The 20520-nt window shown below is 46.8% G+C and overlaps 1 protein-coding gene across 3 annotated transcripts; it reads left to right on the top strand.

Annotated features, from left to right (window-relative positions):
• Positions 1-4015: 4015 nt before the first annotated feature.
• Txlna (taxilin alpha) lies at positions 4016-20506 on the top strand. Of its 3 annotated transcripts, none has more exons than XM_004850839.4 (11): positions 4016-4190; positions 4556-4940; positions 5557-5895; positions 7475-7566; positions 10972-11142; positions 12586-12780; positions 15064-15183; positions 15420-15494; positions 15875-15967; positions 16385-16480; positions 17173-20506. In XM_004850839.4, the coding sequence occupies exons 2-11, from the start codon at positions 4778-4780 to the stop codon at positions 17488-17490; spliced, it is 1662 nt and encodes a 553-aa protein (XP_004850896.1). In that variant the 5' UTR covers positions 4016-4190; positions 4556-4777; the 3' UTR covers positions 17491-20506. The 3 variants fall into 3 exon arrangements, with proteins under 3 accessions (XP_004850896.1, XP_004850895.1, XP_004850894.1); XM_004850838.4 differs by having other exon boundaries at positions 4074-4339; XM_004850837.4 differs by having other exon boundaries at positions 4074-4368.
• The last annotated feature ends 14 nt before the right edge of the window (positions 20507-20520 follow it).

The following is a 20520-nucleotide window of genomic DNA, read 5'->3' as shown; positions in this document are numbered from 1 at the left end:
TTGCCTTCTTTGGTTTGGAGTGCTCCCAGACTAGATTTTTTTTTAGAAGCAAAAAGGAGAGGGCATTTAATCTTAGCAGGGTATAGATTGCACATCCCTGTAATCCCAGCACTTGGAGACAGAGGGAGGAAGATTGCCACAAGATTGAGGCCAGACTGGGCTACACAGTGAGCTCAAGAGTAGCCTGAAGTACATAATGAGGCCCTATTAAAACAAAACAAAACTTGAAAAGTGAAGATGAGAATTTTACCAACCAGGGTATAGTGGTATGTGTCAGTAGTGCCTCAGGAGGCTGAGGCAGGAGGGCCACAAGTTTCAACTCACTCTGGGCATCTTAGCAAGAACCTGACTCAAAACAGGGCTGGAGTTGGGGCCAGGGATTTAGCTCAGTGGTTCTGCCGCCTGCCTCACAAGCGCAATGTCCCGAGTTCCATCCCAGGTACCAAAAAACGGCTGGAGAGAGCTGGGATTTAGCTTAGCAGTGCTGCCACCTGCCTCGAAAGTGCAAGGTCCTAACTTTGATCCCCAATACCAAAAACAAGGGGCTAGAGATGTAGCTCAGTGTAAAACCCTTGGGTTCAATCCCCCATTACTACAAGATAAAAAGACACCAATTGTTCTTGCTGTAAAGGGTTTTTAAATTGGCTTTATTGAAATTCAGTTGACAGTACAATAAATTGTACAAAGTACAATAAATTGTACAAAGTGTACAATTTGACAGGTTGAAACATATGCATCTATGAGCGCATATATCTCCCATCACCTCCCTAAGTCTCTCCGTACCCTCTTGGGGATCCCCTCCTTCCTGCCCCACTCACAGCAACTACATACTGATCTGTGTTCTGTCATAATAGTTTAGTTTGCACTTTTTAGAGTTTCTCTAAAGGATTTGACCACTCCAGATTCAGTGTCACTCCACAGCGCTTTGAGGCTGCTGAAGTCAAATTGTTCACAAATTCTTCCCCTTCAGTTTACAGCAGAGATTACAGTCAACCAACAGAAAAACTGGTGGAGTCCACAGGAAAGTTTTGGTTACTAGATGGTGTGTTGGAGTTTTTTTTGTTTTGTTTTGTTTTTGGGTTTTGGTACTGGGGATCGAACTCGGGTCCTTGCACTTGCAAGGCAGGCGACAGAACCACTGAGCTAAATCCCTGGCCCTGGAGTTTTGTTTTGAGACAGGGTTTCACTATGTAGTTCAGGGTGGCCTTGAATTCACTATGTATCCCAGGCTGGCCTTGAACTCGAAGCAGTCCTCCTGCCTCAGCCTCCAAGTATTGGAATTACAGGCATGTGCCACCCTGCCTGGCTTGTGTTGAAATGTTTGTTTTGGTAACTGCTGGGGATTAAACCCAGGGCTCTTGCTAGGCAAGTGCTCTACTACTGTTATCTGCTATACTCCTAGCCCAAATATCTTTGATTGTTGTTTTTAGCCCATTTTTAAAAATCAAAAAATAAATCTTCAAAAGTACTATCTGGGGCCCGAGATTTAGCTCAGTGGTTCCAGCGCCTGCCACACAAGCCCAACTTCCCGAGTTCTTCGATCCCCGGTACCAAAAAAAAAGTACTACCTGGCAGTATTGGGCCTGAATTCTGCTCAGCAGCAGCCTGTAAGAGCTGTTCTACCTGTGTTCTGTAAGGAACACCTCCCATGGCCACTGTTTCTCTCCATCTAGCAGGTGCTAGTATAGTGCTATATATTGTATTATTGCAAAAGAAATTTAAGTGCTAGGAATTGAATTCAGGATCTTCAATCTTCATACTTAGCTACATCCCCAGCCTCCTCCCCCCTTTGGACACCATTTCACTAAGTTTCTAAATTGCCCCAGGCTGAGCTCCAACTGGTGATCCTCCTGCTTAACCTCCCAAAGTGCCTATGCTTCTGTCAAACTTTCATATTGCTTGCTGGCCCCTCTAGGCTGCTGTTGACCCTTCCTGCCACACCCTCCACTCCATGCATAGCTTTTTCTTATTAGATTCTTTATCTAAAATGTCCTCTTCCTATGGAAATCCATCAAGGCCTAATTTATATGTTGCCTTTTTGAGAGCTTTTCAATATGCATTTCTGGTTGTAATCAGAGACTTGATTTGAAGAGAACTACATTCCAAACCTTTCTGAGCCTCAAATTTCATCATACTATTATGCCACATTGCTTCTCAAGATTACCTGGTAAGTGTAAATCTTGGTGCTGCCTAGATATTGAAGACTAAACACTGCACTGAAGTCTTTTTAACTGAGTCTTTGGGGTAAAGACATAACATTTTAGCCCTAAACAATGCCCAATTAGCACAACAGTTTATACGCTACCCCCAACTTGATGCTGAGGCTCTAAGACTAGAGCAAGTATTCTTGCAGAGTTGCTGACTTGTAAGCAGACAGTAATCTTAGCATCTTGTTGCTAGTGCTATGATACTTTACAGATCTAAGGAGCTAGGACAGATAGCAGAGTCCTGGGAAGGCTTTTGATACCTAAGGAGGCAAGACTGACACAATACAGACCATCCCACAACCCAGACTGATGCTGAACTCCCATAACACTCTGAAGTCAGCTTTGAGATTTTGTCTTGTGCCACAAAGGCATTTTGGAAAAAAACAACATCCACAAAAACCTGAGAAATCTTGGAAACAGTGAAAGTATATTTGGAACAAAAAAGGCAAAGGGAATGGAGAGGCTGGGAACAGGCAAAAGCCAAAACTAAGTTCAAATTCTAGGTGTGCTATCTTTGGGGTTTATTTTAGCATTATCTATAGGCAACAAGGATGAAGAATTGTGATCTTGTAAAAATTTGGGCCTTTTTTCAACTTTAGCTCAGGTGTAATTGGATCTTTTGTAAAGTGGGTCAAATAATGTTTCATGAATCTGCCTCAGGCCAAGCTCCTCCTCCAAGAAATCCTGAGGAACTGACTGCCAGCTGGTGATGAAGAAGGCAAAAATAATGACAGCAACAACAGTTTTAAGGTCAGACTGAGGCATGATTGAGACGACTGAGGCTGGCAAAGTTCAAGCAACTGGCAAAGAGTTTATTGCCGTCTGGGGGCAAGGGCGAAATGACAATTGGCACTGAGAGGAGGGTGTGCACAGTTGTTATAGGAGAGTTTAGGTAGGGGAGGGGGCACTTGTCAAGAGGGTAGAAAATTTTGTCCTGGAGTGTAGGAAGTGATCTGTTCTGGCCCTGAGGAAGTCTGGTGGTCTCCAGGGGTATCTGGACCTGCAGATGTTGCTGTGTGGGGCAGGCTGCTTATCTCAAACCCAGGCCTTAGCTTCCTGTTATCCTTTGTGCCTTGCAACTGCATTGCCTGGAAAGTTTTTCTCTTTTGCCTGCTCTGGGGTCTGACATTAATAATGTATTTTCACAGTCTCTGCCTTAAGCAAAGACCATGATAGTTATTACTGTGTTAACTACCAGTTAACTACCAGAGTAAATATTTTTTCTGGGTAAAAGGCAGGTTAGCAAGTAGGATGTGTGCTGTCAGATGTCCTGATTTTACTACCTGCTTTTGACTACTCAGTGTCGATGTGACTTTGCACAAGTTATCTAATCTTTCCCTTAATGCCCTCTTCCCTAAAGCAGGAACCATTTATGTACAAATAGTATGCATGTCAAGTAACTGGGATAAATCTACTAGATACCAGGAAAACACACAATAAGTGCTCAAGTAATTATTATAAAACGTCCAGTGGAATAAGGGAGTGAAAAAAGAATACCCAATCACACAGCAATTTAGTGATTCAATTAAGACTTGAATATACACCTCCCCTGATTCCCAACCTAGGGCTATTTCTTCTTCAGTTTCTAGATGTTCATAGCAAGGAAAGGTTTTGATCGAGGCCTGCAGGAAGAGACAGGCACAAGAGTTTGGGGGTCGGATCGTAGTTTCTGTACAGTATGAGACTGACGCAGCTATCGTGAAGTACTGGCTCCTTTTGGAGCTCCACGCCATCTGGTTCCTAGGAGGAAAGCCCTTTCTATTGCATCTTGGGAATTTTGGTAGGCCGCGATGCATGTAGGGACAGTAGTCCTTTCCCTCCCTCGCCTCGAAAGCCGCCTTCGCGCCATCTTTCCCAGTAAGCTCCGCGATAGCCCCGACCGCTGATTGGCTGCGCCGGGAGCAGGCTGACCAGCCGGCAGCGGTTCCTGGGGTTTCCGGTACGAAGCCAGAGCGGGGGACGCTGTCGGAGCACGGCGGTGAGGTGCGGAAAGCGGCGCGGGTGGCACAAGACAATACGAGAATCTCTGAACCAGGACGCATCTGCAAAAGTGGGGGATCACGCCGGTTCCGCGCGTGGGCTGTGGCGGAGCCGGCGCATTGCGCATGCGCCGGAGTGCCGCGCGGCTAGAGGTTGCTCGGAGTGTGGGTGGCTGCGCGTGGTAGGGCCCACGTGGGACGGGGGGAGGCGGGGAAGGGTCGGGACGGGTAGGGAGGGGTAGGGACTCTAGCGTCCTTCCACGTCAGTCCACCTCCGGAAGCCAATCCCGCGCTCTGCCTGCCGTGAGGGAGCCATGTAGTGCCGGGAAGTGGCTTCGGGAGAAAAAAGGCCTTTTCTACCCTTTCCAGGAGCGGTTCCCCAAAGCCTGCCAAGGCACGCCAGGGTTCCCTGACTACCCAGAGATTGAGTACCACTGGGTTCCTCCAGTGAAGGCCGGCTAGTTTGTTTCAAGAAGCTTTGTGTTCCTGGTGTTGGGATTTCGGATTCAGGCAGTGAAGAATTTTGAAGTCGAAAATAGCAGCTATACACGTTCTTAAGGATCTGCTCCAAACCTAGCAGTGCATATCACAATGAAGAACCAAGACAAAAAGAACGGAGCTGCCAAACAGTCCAACCCCAAAAATAGCCTGGGGCAGCCGGAAACCGGAACAGAAGGAGTCCACGGGAGGCCCAGCCAGTCCCCTCCGACAGAAGCTGAAGGTTCTGCCAGCCAAGCTCCTGGGAGAACGGAGGGTGTGTGCCAGCTCTGCTTTTCCAGCGGGTAGGGGGAGGAGTTTGTGGTACCGGCTTCACTTCTGAAGTTAAGAGACTGAGGCTACTGTTAACCCAGGAAGAAGGAAATGAAGAATGAGTAGAGACACTGCCCAGCCTGGGGAGGTGGCAGGGCCTCCCACTCAGCCCTAGAACAGACTGGGAGCAGGTTCTGACAGGATTAAATCAGGTGACAGTCAAAGGAGACTCCCCCATCAGCAAAACTCTGACCCATCAGAAACACCTCAGTTACAGTAGGTAATTACCCTTCATATATTTGAGGCATTGCTGGATCTGTTTGAATAGCAAGAAATGGCTTTTGAGAGGAAGGATACAGACTAGAAATTGAGCTGCTACATACCAGCCCTATATCACTAAAGCTAATAGGGTTTATGTATTTGACTTATTTATAGCCCTGACATATTTGAGTGTTAGTAAGAAATAGTTGTATCATTTTATAAGTAAATAAATTGAGGCTCAAATAAGTTAGGCAACATTTAACCCAGACTAGGGAGTTGGCTAGGCCCGCAAAGATCCCAACCAGTGGTATAACCATCTTATTTCTCACTCTACTCTTATTTCTCATTTCTTGCTGTAGGGGCTCAAGCCAAAACATCTCAGTCTGGGGCCCTCCGTGATGTCTCTGAGGAGCTGAGCCGCCAGTTGGAAGACATACTAAGTACATACTGTGTGGACAACAATCAGGGTGGTCCAGGTGAGGATGGAGCACAGGGTGAGCCTACTGAACCCGAAGATGCAGAGAAGTCCCGGACCTATGCGGCAAGGAATGGGGAGCCTGAGCCAGGGACCCCAGCAGTTAATGGCGAGAAGGAGACCTCCAAGGGGGAGCCAGGCACAGAAGAGATCCGGGCGAGTGATGAGGTCGGAGATCGGGACCACCGAAGGCCACAGGAGAAGAAGAAAGCCAAGGGTCTGGGTGAGAGAGGGCAGCTACTTATAAAGCTGGTGAAGGGAGGGAGTTTGGACCTGTCATTCCATGGGCTAGCCTGTTCTGCCAGGATTCAGAGGAAACCACTTGGAGAGAGCCAGTCTCCCTAGTTTGATCAAAGCCAGGGATGCATGATCACAGCATAGAGGTGTACTGTGCCAGGCCTCCTGACCTTTTGAGCAGGTAGGGGCTGAAATTCAACCTGTCCTCTTTTTGAGAAGATGCAGAACGGGGAGTCTACATATAGACCCTTTCCCAATTAGCACCACTTCTGCTGTGTAATGTTGGACATGGCCTTTCCCAGTCTGGGTCTTAGTTCCCACTCATCTTCACTAAGAGAACTGGACTAAATCACATTCCAAACTCAAATATCTACATAAGCCAGACTATGCTGGGGACTTCATAAGGACCAAGAGAGTTCCTGCTTCATCCAGAGGGTTGATTGTCACTTGGTTAGTTCCATGTTTTCAACTGAATGCATGCTCTCAACTGACTAGTTGAACAATTGGCAACTAAAATGGTTAAGAGCTGGGCCGGGGATTTAGCTCAGTGGTTTCTGCGCCTGTTGTGCAAGCGCAAGGACCCGAGTTCAATCCCCAGTACCAAAAAAATAAAAAATAAAATGTTTAAGAGCCAAAAATGGGGCCCCCTCAGGGTAACTAGATGCAAGGATCCCTAACTCCAGAACAGGCAGTGAGGAAAAAGCAGTGACTCATTCAGCAGTGGGTATGTGGATGAATTTAAGAATCTAGGTTAGGTGACAGTACACCCAGGTTGTTGTCCACCACCCCTTACTGGTTCTGATTTAAAGAGGGACTTTTTTTTAAATCTAGGATCACATATATGGAAGGAATATTCTTTTTTTTCTTTTTTTTTTTTTGGTACCGGGAATTGAACTTGGGTCCTTGCACTTGTGCAAAACCACTGACCTAAATCCCCGGCCCAGGAATATTCATTTTTAAAGTTCACTGTTTGGCTATGTCTATTGACAGGAGTTTAGTTAACTTCTTAAGGAGGCCAAGAGACCTGTTCTTTTTTGGATCCCACCTTCAAGGACCTTCTTTGCATTAAAACAGTAGCTCCAGAGTCACACATGGGGTACCTTCTATCAGTTGGTAAAGCAGGCAGTTTTTTCCTCCTACCAGTGGTGCCCACCAAGATTACACAAGAATTTCACCTTCATTTGATAGACAGTTAATGAGCATGTACTCCATGGTAACATTAGGACAGAACTGGTTTGAGTTGGTCCCAACTCTCCTAACACCCAGCCTCACAGGGAAGGCAGCCAGTTCAACAAGCAAAATAGTATGATAAGAAAGGCCTGGCCTGCGCGTGGTGGTACACGCCTGTAATCCCAGCATTCTGGAGGTTGAGGCAGAATGATCGCAAGGAGCTCAAGGCCAGCCTGGACTACATAATGAATTCAAGGTCAGCCTGAGCTACATAGCAAGACTCTTGTCTCACAAAAAAAAAAAAAAATGCCTCAGTGCTCATGGAGGTAGACGGCGCCCCCCACCACCACCACCACTAGAAGAGGATGCATGCCTTTGTTCCCTGTGCTTTACAGGGAAGGAGATCACGTTGCTGATGCAGACACTGAACACGCTGAGTACCCCAGAGGAGAAATTGGCAGCGTTGTGCAAGAAGTATGCTGAACTGGTCAGTTTGCCCCTTCTCCTTCTGCTCTCCCTGCCTTTGGAAAGTCATCAGGCTTCCTGATCTGGGGGTGGGGATGCAGAGGCAGGTGGCTGGCTTAATTTCTATTCAACCTTGTAAAATTTTTATTGTTTTTTTTTTTTTTTATATATGTTTAGTATATAATGTTTACATTTGCTGGGGATTTAGCTCAGTGGTTTCGCCACCTGCTGTGCAAGCACAAGGACCCAAGTTTGATCCCTGGTACAAAAAAAAAAAAGATAATATAATGTTTACATTCACCTTAGGGAGTAGACACATGTACTTAATATATCTTAAATCTTTACAATTCCCTTCCCTCCTTCCTCCCTGTCTCTAGATCCCCTTTCTACATTTTCATTTCTTTAGTTTTTTTGTCATGTTTTGTTTTGTTTTTTAGTTTATGTTTGCAATACATAATGATTGCACTCATTGTGAGTAGTTGGCACATGTACCCAACGCATCTTAGTTTTTTCCATGTCCCCATCCCCCTCCCCATTCATTATCTCTTTGAACCTTTCCCCTATTTGTTAAGTGGGGAGTCATTTCTCAATCCACTTCAGGGCTGACATTAAGAGGGAAAACTTCAAGGGCCTGGAATTTAGCTCAGTGGTGCTGCGCTTGCCTCACGCAAGGTCCTGAGTTCAATCCCCGGTACAGCAAAAAAAAAAAAAAAAAGAGGGAAAACTTCACCTATAATCCCAGCACACGGGGAGGCTGAGGCAGGAGGATCACCACAAGTTCAAGGCCTGCCTGGGCTACATAGTTCAGAGCCACCCTGAACTACAACGGGAGACCCTGCCTCAAACCCCCCCAAAAAGTGGGGGGGCTTGACTTTCCTTAAAAGAAATTTCTCAAAGAATAATTCCCAGGTAATAGAGCTCTAGCTCCTGGCCTGAATCCCAGATACCATGTCATGTTGCTCTTACATGCTTCTGTATACATCTTCCTGAAATACAGAGATTCACTGTGCTGTTACCACATTTAAAATTAACAGTAGTGGGCCGGGGATTTAGCTCAGTGGTTTCGCCGCCTGCCATGCAAGCACAAGGACCCAAGTTTGATCCCCGGTACCAAAAAAAAAATAAAAATAAAATAAAATTAACAGTAGTTATTTGGTATACATTTTCCTTTTACTCTTGAGCAGTTCTTCATTTCATTGTCTTCCCTTTTTTCCCCCATAAGATTGACTTACTGCAGAACCAGATTAGTTGTCCTGTATGATGCCTCACCTCTATGCTTTGTTGATTGTCCCTTTATCTCCTTAGTTCCTTTTAAGTGGAACCTAGCTGTAGGAGCTTGATCCAGTTCACATTCAGTTTTTTATGTTTGTTTGGTTTTTTGTTTTTGTGATAGAGTACTAGGGATTTACCCCAAGGGCTACATACCCAGGCCTCCTTTTTATTTTTATTTTGAGACAGAGTCTTGCTAAATTGCTCAGGCTGAGTTTGAACTTGGAATCCTCCTACCTCATACTCCCAGAGTACTGGGATTATGGGCATATACCACGCCTGGCTCAGGTTCAACTTTTGTGACAAGAATTCTTTTTAGGTATTACTTTATGCTTCTTGTTGCATCAGAAGAAATACAAGTGTAGTCTAACCAACTTTAAGTGTTATAAATGTTGAGTGGATCAAAGAGGTGAAGGCAGGAGGAGCCAGGTTCCTCTTTTATCAGGCGCCTAATAGAATTTTGAGTGAAGTTTCATTCATTGATGGCCATTACCTATTTATTTTAAAATTATTTCATCCCAAGAAAATTTCTTAGCCACATTCTGTAAGGAAATTATTTGTAAATTGGGGGGAGTCATACCTGCTTAATGGGATTATTTTAAGAAATAAAAAGAAAGTAACCTCCATTTAGAATGGCCTGACCAGAGGATTGCTGATGCAAAAGAAGAGAAAGTGAGTTGCTGGAATGATGTTCTGTGTAAAGGAGGGGAGCTGAGGCTCAATGCACAGGAGAGGGCTTGGCCTTTGTGCTAGTGGATAGGGAGCTTGTGTCACCACTGCTCTAGTATCTTTTGTGTTCCCAGGGAAATGAGAAAGATGACTGTGGCTGGTTTAGGGAAAACTTGAAGGGGAGTACAAAACAGTTGTCTGGAAGAAGAGTGTGAGTAGCATGAGAATGATTCTTCAAACAGGATTGATTGTGTCAGTGCTGGTACAGAGTGAGCAGAAAGGTTCTTTACCAAGGTTGAGAAAGGATAAGGGAGTAGAAGGGTATAAGAAGGTAAGCGATGTGCTGGGGATTTAGCTCAGAGGTTTCACTGCCTGCTGTGCAAGCACAAGGAGACCCAAGTTCGATCCCTGGTACCAAAAAAAAAAGAAGGTAAGCGATTATTTAAAAGAAGGTTGAAGGCAAGTAAAGGTTGGTTGGGTCAGTAGCCTGTGATGCTAGCTCAGGAGGCTGATGTAGTTCAGTGGAAAAGGCCCTAGATTCAATCCCTGGTATAAAAAAAAGAAAAAGATGAATTTCATCTATTCGTTTTTCCTTTTTTTTGTGGTACTGGGGATTGAACTCGGGACCTTGTGCTTCCTAGGCAGGCGGTGGAACCACTGAGCTAAATCCCCAGCCCTGTTTTTCCTTTTTTTAGTGTAGCCACTGAAAGATTTTAAATTACGGATGTGGGCAGCATATTATTTTTACTGTCCAGGGTAGGTAAGATCATAGGAGGGAAGCCAAGTTGGAGAAAAGAAATAGGTTTGTGTAAGACGTTAAGGACTGAGGACAGAGAGTCAGGATTGTCCATCAGTATTAAGATAGCCAAGAATAAGCTGGACATGGTGGTGTACTCCTATAATCCCAGCACTTGAGAGGCTGGGGTAGGAGGATCGCCACAAGTTCAAGGCCATCCTGGGCTACATAGCAAGACCCTGTCTCAAATACATACATGCATATATGCATACATACCCAAGAATGAGAATATGAATCATGATAGAGAAATCAATGGTGAACCACAGCTGAAGTATGGAAGAGATGTAAGGGAATGACCAGATCTGAATAGCCCCAAGCTGGATGGCAGGTAGCTTATCCTGATCTATGAGTGACTAGCAGTGGGGCCATGTGGTGGTCAGACATGGCCAGAAAGTCCTGTCTCTCGGCTCAGAGTTGGGATAGAAAGTGTAATCTACTGGCTGTGTTACCCTGCTGGTCCTAGTGAGTGTCCCTACCCATATCTCTGCCATGGGCCCTTGGGTTAGCAAGAGGAATTTCCGGTAGGAGTGCATAACACACTAGCACAGTCTGCTTGTGAGAGTACATCAGGCCTGGGCTGCTTCAGCTGGAGTCAAGGCAAAGGCCAATGCTCAGCTCAGCTCTACAGTCCCTAGAGCCGCATAGGATCCCCATGGGGGCCTCCCAAGCACTCACTGCCCTCCCTGTTTCCAGCTGGAGGAGCACCGGACTTCACAGAAACAGATGAAACTCCTGCAGAAGAAACAGAGCCAGCTGGTACAGGAGAAGGACCACCTTCGTGGAGAGCACAGCAAGGCTATCCTGGCCCGCAGCAAGCTTGAGAGCCTGTGCCGTGAGCTGCAGCGACACAACCGCTCCCTCAAGGTAGGCCCAGGGCCAGGAGCGGCTCTGGATTCCTGGCACATCGCTGTTCTTTGCAGTATAGAAATAAATTCCCAAGTAATGCCCTAACTTGGAGAGGACTAGAGTAACCTTTGACATGGTCTTGTATTAGATAAGGTAAAAATGAAGGTGCTGAAAGAATAAAAAAGAATTAAAAAGTGCTGGGGATGTATCTCAGTGTGAAGGCCCTGGGTTCAGTCTCCAATACTGCTAAATAAATATCCAAACTATAGTAACCAGTAAGCAGATATCTAGTCCTTGTCCCAGAGGTTAGTCAGGAACCTGGATTCTTCACCTGTTGTGCTTCTCTCAAGCTGAGGTCAGTCTGTTGTTAAAGCCATGATTTCCAGATGGTTTTTCATGCAAATATCCTCACAGATTTGCATATTTCATATATTTGGATCTGTGAACATACATATTTTGTTTTGCTTATTTTTAGTTCATGTTTATCTTTGAAAATATTATAAGTGGTATAAATTAGTCTTAAAGGTTTTTAAACAAAATTATACATGTACTGTTTATATCCTATTCCTTTTTCTCTTACTCTAATACCTTATCTTTTCATTTCATATAAGGCTGTCTCGGTCTTTCTAACATCATTATTGGATCAATATGCTGTATTTTCTTAGTGTCCTAATTTAGGGTTGTTCGCAAGTTTTCACTATTACATATAGATCTGCAGTAAAAATTCTTGCTATATATCTCCCTGGCCTGTTTATCTGTAGGATAAATCTTAGAAATCAAAGGACATGTCAAAGAGTATGCAAATTCTAAGTATTAATAGGTTTTTCCAGATTGCCTTTCAGGGAGTACCCTTGTCAACAGTGTCTAATTGCCTAATTTTGCACAACCGTGGGTATTACTAAATTTTAGCAACCTGGTCTGTGGGGAGAAACAATACAAAAGCACATCAGAGGGCCTGGGATTTAGCTCACTGGTTCCGCTGCCTGCTTTGGCAGTGCAAGGTCCTGAGTTCGATCCCTGGTACCAAAAAAAAACAACAACAACAATGCATCAGAGCAGGAATACTTAATCTGAAATCTGGAAGAATAGACTTCATAGCTGGGGATTTAGCTCAGTGGTTTCGCTGCCTGCTGCATAAGCGCAAAGACCCGAGTTCGATCCCTGGTACAAAACAAAACAAAACAAAAAAGAATGGACTTCACAAAATCCAAGATGCTTCAGAACGGCACTTAACATATGTGCCTGCATTTTTCTAGGGAGAGAATCTCACAGTATGTCACCTGATTTACAGAGGGTTACCTTAGGAAGCCCCATTGCATGACATCCTGGAGCCTAGCTCCTTCTCACTTTGGGAGCAGAGAGGGCTGTTGGCAGAGATCACCTGGGGACTAGTTGAGGGAGCCTTGTGCAGCTGACTGGGGAGCAGTGGATGATGGTGCTGGGGCCGGCTTCTCTGCCCAGGAAGAAGGCGTACAGCGGGCCCGGGAGGAGGAGGAGAAGCGCAAGGAGGTGACCTCGCACTTCCAGGTGACACTGAATGACATTCAGCTGCAGATGGAACAGCATAATGAACGCAATTCCAAGCTGCGCCAAGAGAATATGGAGTTGGCTGAGAGGCTCAAGAAGCTGATCGAGCAATATGAGCTGCGTGAGGAGGTAATGTTGTTGCATACCAGGGTCATGACCAGCAGATTGTGAGACTTTGGGTGTGTGCTGGGCACCTGGAGAGCACTCTCTTGGCTTCATCCTATTCCTTCTCCTTCCTTGAGCAGAGACTAATACTATTCCTCATAGATGAGGAACTAAGGTGTGGAGAAGAAACTCATCTAGAGCCACACAGTCAACAGTGCCTTGTCCCAAATAACTGGGCCAGCTGTCTGTTGGAATTAGAATTGTCCAAATTTTCTAATGGTGATATGTACACATACTGTGTATTACGTGGCATCCCCAGCAAGGCCTTGGGACAGCACCTCCAAATGAGACACAATATTGGGCTGGATACTCACCTATATTATAGATAGCTTCACCATGGTGCCCAGCATGGTAAGGCACACCTATAGTCCCAGGTACTCAGGATTGAAAGATTGAAGCCAGATTGGGCAAATTAGCAAGGCTCTGTCTCAAAAAAAATTTTTTTAAGGGCTGGGAATGTAGCTCAGTGGTACAGCACTTCTCTAGCATGGTTCAATTGCCAGTACCATTTTTTTTTTTTCCTAGTATCAGGAATTGAACTCAGGACCTTGTGCTTTTGAGGCAGGCATGGTACCCCTGAGCTAAATCCCCCGCCCGCCAGTACCATTTTTAAAAAAATAATTTAAAGTTACAGAGGAGCTAAACCTGTGTTCACTGATAGACTCCAGGGCTGTCCACTGATTTGCTGGCTGCTCCTACACTTGGAAGAACAGGGTGTCAACGCCTTGGCTAGCATTGGCTGCTAACCCAGGCACTTGAACCTTTGAGTCCCCTACACTAGTCACCTGGATGTTCTGGACCTCTGTTTCTCCGTCATGAGAAGGGATACCTACAAGTACCTTTACAGGGGTGACAGACAACCCACTGTAACCAGGTCTTTTCCTAGGATCAAGGTGAGATGGGCAAGACCCACCCTCTTGAGCTCAGATCATTATGGAGATCATATGTGTGCAGGGCCTAGAGGGGATTCCCTGACCGCCATTCTTGTGCACCCTTTGGGAACAAAGTTGCCTGTGATAAATTTGGTTTGAGAAGAATTGGTCTGGTTCTTGTCTCAGCACAGAGACAGGAAGACTTTCTGGGCCACTAGACTGAGACACTAATTTTAAGAATCTAAAGGCTTCCTTCCCTTTCCCCTTCCCCTTCCTTTTCCTTTCCTTTTTTTTTTTTTTTTTTTTTTATACCAGGGATCGAACTTCGGTCCTTGTGGTTGCAAGGCAGACGGCAGAACCACTGAGCTAAATCCCTGGCCTCCCTCTCTTCCCTTTCCCTTTCCCTTTCCCTTCTTTCCCTTCTTTCACTTTGCCTTTCCCTTCCCTCTCCTCCTTCCCCTTCCCCTTCCCTGAAATCAGAAAGGACATGGTGCTACCTGTGGAGGAGAAGGACATATGGATCTACTACTAGGCCCTGTGGTTTCTTGTTTATAGTCCTCAGACAGGTTCAAATGCTACCACCTGCTGCCTCTGAGCCTCTGAACTTTAGATCACAGGTGACTGGACCTATCTTCAAGACACCTTCCCTTCTCCATCCAAAAAAGAAATCAGATTCCCTTATTTATTTCCATATTTAATTAAGTTCAGGGGACTTTGTCTTTAAGTAGCACTTCAGTCCATCACCTTGTCCATCCTTCTGTCTCATCTGGTCTATGTCCCCAGTGCTCCTCCAGTAGCCAAGACAGCCATTTCTAGGGATGTCCATGTCAAATCTTCACTTATAGATAGGTATAACAAATCTCTTGCCAAATAAGCTAGGCTGTTTGTGGGAATGTTTTTTGTTGGGTTTTTTTTGGTACCGGGGATCGAACTTGGGTCCTTGCACTTGCGCAGCAGGTAGCGAAACCACTGAGCTAAATCCCCACCCCTTGTGGGAATGTTTTTGCCTCTTCTCACTTAGAGGGGGAGCTGGGCTATAAAAGTAAAGAATGCCAGCTCCATGAGGTGGTTAGTCTCTGGACCAGAGGTTTGAGTGTGTTTATTGCTTGGCTTCCTGGAAGCTAATTCCATCCATATATCCTGGTACTTATCCAGGTCTGATTCACTGGGAGAAAAAACACCCGAGATTGAAAAGTTGACCTACTGGGGACATAGGATCCACATCGTGTGGCACATGTAGAAGTCTGGCATATCAGATCAAGATGGGCTGGGTGAGGTGTCCTGGTCTCTGCAGTTGGAACCTCCCTACAGTACAAGGCCTCCCTGAGAAAGGGAGCTCCTCACAAACAAACCCTTCCTACCATCTTTCCTGCAGCATATTGACAAAGTCTTCAAACACAAGGATTTACAGCAGCAGCTGGTGGATGCCAAGCTCCAGCAGGCCCAGGAGATGCTGAAGGAGGCAGAGGAGCGGCACCAGCGCGAGAAGGACTTTGTGAGGCTCAGGCCCCAGGGCTCGGGTTGGGGTGTGAGAATGTGGGCTGGGTTCTCCCTTAGCTTCGGGTTGAGTTTGTATGGATGAAATGATTACTGCCTGGCCTGTCCAGTCACTGCTTTCCAGACAGCAGTCTAAGACCAGGCAGCATAAATGGGTCCAGTGCTTATGGCTAAAGAGCACCAAACATAGCCCCTGGGGGCTTCTGACAGTCTGGGGTCATGTCTTGAAAATAGCTCCTGAAAGAGGCAGTGGAATCTCAGAGGATGTGTGAGCTGATGAAGCAGCAGGAGACCCACTTGAAACAGCAGGTAAGTTGGTATGGAACTGACCCTGGGCCTCCCAAGTTTCCATCACTTGGGCCTCATTCTGAGGGATAAAAAATTTTAGGTTATGTTCTTCCAAATACATGTTTTTCTTGGCAGGAGTAGTGGTCCATGCCTGTAATCCCAGCCCTTGGGAGGCTGAGGCAGGAGGATTGCCAGGCGTTGGAGGCCTGCTTGGGCTCCATAGTGAGTTCAAGGCCAGCCTGGACTGCATGGCGAGACCCTGTCTCCAAAAAAAAATTTTTTTCTTCTGGAAAGTGGTATCTCCATGGAATTGTTATGTCAGAAGGCCAAGGAAAGGTCAGGGTATTCACCAGAGAAGTGCCTGAAGGCCAGTCTTACCTGTGTACTTCTGTCTACCACAGCTCGCCCTATACACAGAGAAGTTTGAAGAGTTCCAGAACACACTTTCCAAAAGCAGCGAGGTATTCACCACATTCAAACAGGAGATGGAAAAGGTACTGATGATCTAAGCTGGGTATGGCTGCTGGAGCACATTCAGAATTGAATATGGGGTCAGCCTTAAGAAGGCCCCACCCCAAGATGCCTCACAGGGAGTTGTTCACAGAAACTGTGGTTGCTATCAAAAAGGAACTATTAAGAGAAAGCACAGCCTTTTCCCCTGGATAAGGGGTAGTCTTGTCATTTCTTGTTGGCATGGAGCTTTCTTTTGGTGTTGGGAGTCAAAGCCAAGGCCTTTGGATGCTAAGCACATACCCTGCTGCTGAGCTCCACCCCCAGCTCAAGTGGTGGACATTTAACTTGAGACTTCCCAGTGCCAGAGTTGTACAGATGTGATTATTCCCTGCTTTGGAGACACAGATGCATGGGCAGCTCAGCTCTGACCATTTCCTTCCATCTACCATGTAACCTAGATGACTAAGAAGATCAAGAAACTGGAAAAAGAAACCACCATGTATAGGTCCCGGTGGGAGAGCAGCAACAAGGCCTTACTTGAGATGGCTGAGGAGGTAGGTAGAAAGTGATGAGCCCAGAGGCCAGGAGAGCACCGATATGGTGTATCAGGCCCTTTCTCCGACCTAATAGTGATGTTGCTTGCATGAAGTGCACCTAGGATGCTCATGCATGTGTGTCCAGCTCCAGAGGCAGTGCCAGCTCCCCGCACATGGGAGGTGCCAAACCCCATGGTTGTCTGCATGAAACCAAAGGGACAAAATGGAAGACAAGGCTGAAGGAGCAGAAAAAACTGGAGTGCTGATGGTGCTTCAGCTTTGCTTACAGAGCAACCCAATAATTTGTCATTTTGTGGCTTGTGATTTAAAAGAAAGACCCTGATGGAGTAACAGCTACAAGCCCAGGCTTTAGATATGTTTTAGATAATGCTGGTTCAGTGGTCCTTCTCTTGAGACTTGTTGTTGGTGTTAGTAATCCCATTTTACAGATAAGATAGACTCAAAAGCCCCATGCTTTATCAGTATTATCTGGCAGATGACTAGAGGAATACATTGTGTGGCCTCCAAGCCATGCCCATCTCTATACTACACTGTCCCCAGATAAACCAGGTTATTTTACTAGGAGGAGCCAGCCAGGTTTTGACTCTGGGCTGCCCCTAGCCTTGTTGAATTGAGTGTCTCCTACCAAGTGGTGGTGTTGAATTAAAGAATTGCTGGGATGGCCCTGAAGTCCCCATTTCTCTCCCTAGAAAACTCTCCGAGACAAAGAGCTGGAGGGCCTCCAAGTGAAAATCCAGCGCCTAGAAAAGCTGTGCCGGGCACTACAGACAGAGCGCAATGACCTGAACAAGAGGGTACAGGACCTGAGTGCTGGTGGCCAGGGCTCCCTCACTGATAGTGGTCCTGAGCGGAGGCCAGAGGCTGCCACTGTGGCCAAGGAGCAGGGTGGTGAGGGGCCCGGAACTCAAGCACCCAGCTCCTCAAGGGCCACCGAAGCTCCTGGCTGCCCAGGAACACCGAGCACAGAAGCAACAGGGCCTCAGGAGCCCACCTCTGCCACTGCCTAGAGAGCCTGGTGCTTGAGGCATGCTGGGAAGGGAGCAGCACCCCAGCCAAGCCTGGCCCATACAAGGCTCCCACACCAAACAGCCAGTACTGAAGTCAGGGTGTTCTGACCTGACAGGCCTCTGCCACTTTGCAATTTTGGATTTTGTGGGTCAGTTTTACATATATACCGCATATGTGCAAGGCCTCATGCATTTATATCTGTAAGTGTATAGGGGGCTTGCATTGAGGGCAGGTGTACAGATGAAGTCAGTGCTCCTCTAAGCTGAAGAGTCTTACAGAGGAGGTGACATCTGTAGCTGCCATCACAGTGAACTGGCAGGGCAAGTGACTTGATTTCTTCCCCAGTTTGAGGCTCAGACCCCTCCCAGCCCTTCAGAGCTCATGACAAGTAGTATACCCAGTCCAGGATTGAATTCTGTTGTGAGCAGGGATTGGGCAGCTGGGGCTTTTCTCGCTCTCAGGAAGATGTCAGTGCTTCTCAGCCTGGGGATGCTGTCTCTGCAGAGCCTCAGCATGGCACTCAGAGCCTAGGACAAGGGACCTGGAGAATGTTGCATTGTGGGATGACGTGCTGGTTGGGAGCCCCTGGGGCACTGCTTCCCTTGCCCTCTGGTAGTACCAGGACCAGGCCAATGTTGCTTCTCAGTAGCCTTATCATTCACAGGTGCCTCTCTAGCCTGCACAGATGATTGACAAGAGATCATCCAAAGGATTCTTTCTGAAGGCATTTTGTTTTGGACATGACAGTTCATAGGATTTTCTGAGGAAGGAAGAGGGGTGCTGTGGTAGTGGTCCTGGGTGCCTGGCCTCCAGTGTCCCACCCCTCACCACCCCACCTGGCTCCTTAGCCATGTTGGTGCTGAGGTTTCCTCTTTGAAAGGAAAGATCAGATTATTTAAGAGAAAGAAAAGGGCTGATGGCTTTGCCATGAGCTTGTCTTTGGTTTTCAGTCCTGGGAGGCCACCCACCATAGATTTCCATCATCACTGTCTCCATGCAGCAATTTCTGGGCCCCAGGTCCTGCTACCCCTTAGCTTTATGGTTCTTTTTCTGCTTCTTCCGCCCCTTGTGCAGTCCTTGAGGTTTGCCCAGGTTCCCATTTCGTCACCTCCTTGCCCAAGAAATAAGAATCATCCTTGGAATTAATTCCATTTCTTCATGTGTGAGAGCTCCCAACTGTTATTTTGACAGAATGAAATTCTGCAGTAGGCTAAGCTCAGGAAATCCACAAAAAGGCTGCAGACGGTTCTTTCTGCCCCACTCTACCCAACCCAGAACATCACTATGTACTACTATGTGTAGCAACTCTGCTGAAAACTCTGGTTGCACACCTGGCAGGGTGTTAGTCACTCTGTACAGAGCAGTTTTGGGGGGCAATAGAATGAGTCTTGCAAGTAGGGCCCTGCTGAGCTTGGGGTACAGTGCCCATCTCCAGTGAACTAAGGAAGCCACAGACCAAGATGGGACAGGTGCAGTTTTGCTTCTTATATTTCTTGGAACTAGCTGTTGTCCTGGAGATCCACCCCCCCCCATCCCTTTATTTTTTACAACTAGTCCCCAGGTAAATTGGTTCATGAAAATGCTGTGTCCTCCTGAACCATGTTTTGACTTAAACCAGAGATGGCAAAAAAATCTCCACCTTGCCCCCTGGCAGGTGCCACACTGATTTACTTCAGAGTGTGTCCTACTAGCCTCTGATATATCCTTAATTCACACAAGATGCCCAATAGTTTTGAGTGTTGAGACCACTTTGTCATTCCTGGCTAAGATCTGCTCTCCTGTGGAGAAATGTTATGCAAGATCTTTGTCTTCCCCTCTTTGAAATCCCTGTATTTGGAATGGTCCCTTCCTCTTCCTGCCTCAGTAAGGCCTCCCACAGCCCTGTGCCAGGCTGAAGAACATAAACTGTCAACACCACAAAGGGTTTGTTGGCTATGGAGGAAAGAGGCAGAGAGGTCTGCTTGCCCCCTTGGAGAAAGTGGAAAGGCCTACAATGGCCCACATAATTACTTGCCTCACTTCAGCTACCTCTTAAAGCCCTTGGGGGTTTGGAACTGTTGGATCCCAGGGTGGTGGGATGGGAGGCTGTGGTATGCAAGTGGCCCCAGCTGGGCTCCCTAGATCAGGAATGTGGGCCCCAGACCAGGTAGAACCCTGGCTCTTGGCTCCATCCATTTCTAGACACCCATGCCAGTCTGTTCATGCAGATCTTTTTTTTCTCTTCCTTTCCATTGACCAAATCTCACCAGTCACTACAGCTGCTCTGCTTGCTCTGCTTTCCAAAGTCAGCCCACGTGCTTGGGTGCCACCCACCCTAGCCAGGTACAGGGAAGGTGGCCTATCCATGAGTGAGGGCCAAGGTCTTCCTCACCCAGGTGAGTCCTGTGCACATGACCTCAGTTTTAGGACCAAGAGCTGTGTTGGTTTCTTAGATTGTTAGCTTTTCCTCCAGGGTCCACAGTTAGGCTCAGATCCCAAAGCCCTAGTTCTGCTAACAGTAACTCATGTTCAGGACCCCGTCTGAGAGCTTCATGCACACCAGATTCCAAGAGGTGTCAGCAGCACTTCTTTATTTGTCATTTGTTTTCTGTGAGGTTTTTGGACCATGGGCTGAGCTCAGGCACTTTCTGTAAGAATGTTATTTCTGTAAAAATGGTTATTTATCCCTCCTCCATCCCCATCGTGGTGGGCCTGCTGAGGGTTGACCAAGAGGCCATTGGAGCTGTCCTGGTAGTGGAGAGGCTGAGGCCTGCCAAGCTACTGCTCCAGCCCTCCCACCTTGCACAGCACTGCAGTGGTCGCCCAGGACAGCCAGGCTCCTGCCTGTTCCTCTCACTCTGCCTGGGGGGAGGACTGCCTCTGTCCTTGTAACTGCTTTCTTTATGGCCCCACCTGGCCACCCAGACTTGTATAAAAGTTGTGCTGACAGCTCCCCTCCCTCTTTTGGTATTCACAACAGCCAGAGACTTGATATTGATGTATTTTAAACCACATTAAATAAAGTCTGTTGCCTTACTTGTTTCTGTTCC

The sequence above is a fragment of the Heterocephalus glaber genome, unplaced genomic scaffold (genome assembly GCF_053883595.1).
Source record: "Heterocephalus glaber isolate CG9 unplaced genomic scaffold, H.glaber_assembly_v1.0 deba00001452, whole genome shotgun sequence".
In the NCBI taxonomy this organism is placed as follows: domain Eukaryota; kingdom Metazoa; phylum Chordata; class Mammalia; order Rodentia; family Bathyergidae; genus Heterocephalus; species Heterocephalus glaber.
Note: the sequence above shows the minus strand (reverse complement) of the source record. Positions and strands in the feature narration are given on the sequence as shown.

What these genes read in the sequence shown, in the direction of transcription:
- Txlna (XM_004850839.4), top strand. Translation starts at nt 4,778, where the DNA reads ATGAAGAACCAAGACAAAAAGAACGGAGCTGCCAAACAGTCCAACCCC. An exon ending in GAAGAAAGCCAAGGGTCTGG is followed by an intron (nt 5,896 to 7,474) that starts GTGAGAGAGGGC and finishes TGTGCTTTACAG; the next exon opens with GGAAGGAGATCACGTTGCTG. An exon ending in TCAAACAGGAGATGGAAAAG is followed by an intron (nt 15,968 to 16,384) that starts GTACTGATGATC and finishes CATGTAACCTAG; the next exon opens with ATGACTAAGAAGATCAAGAA.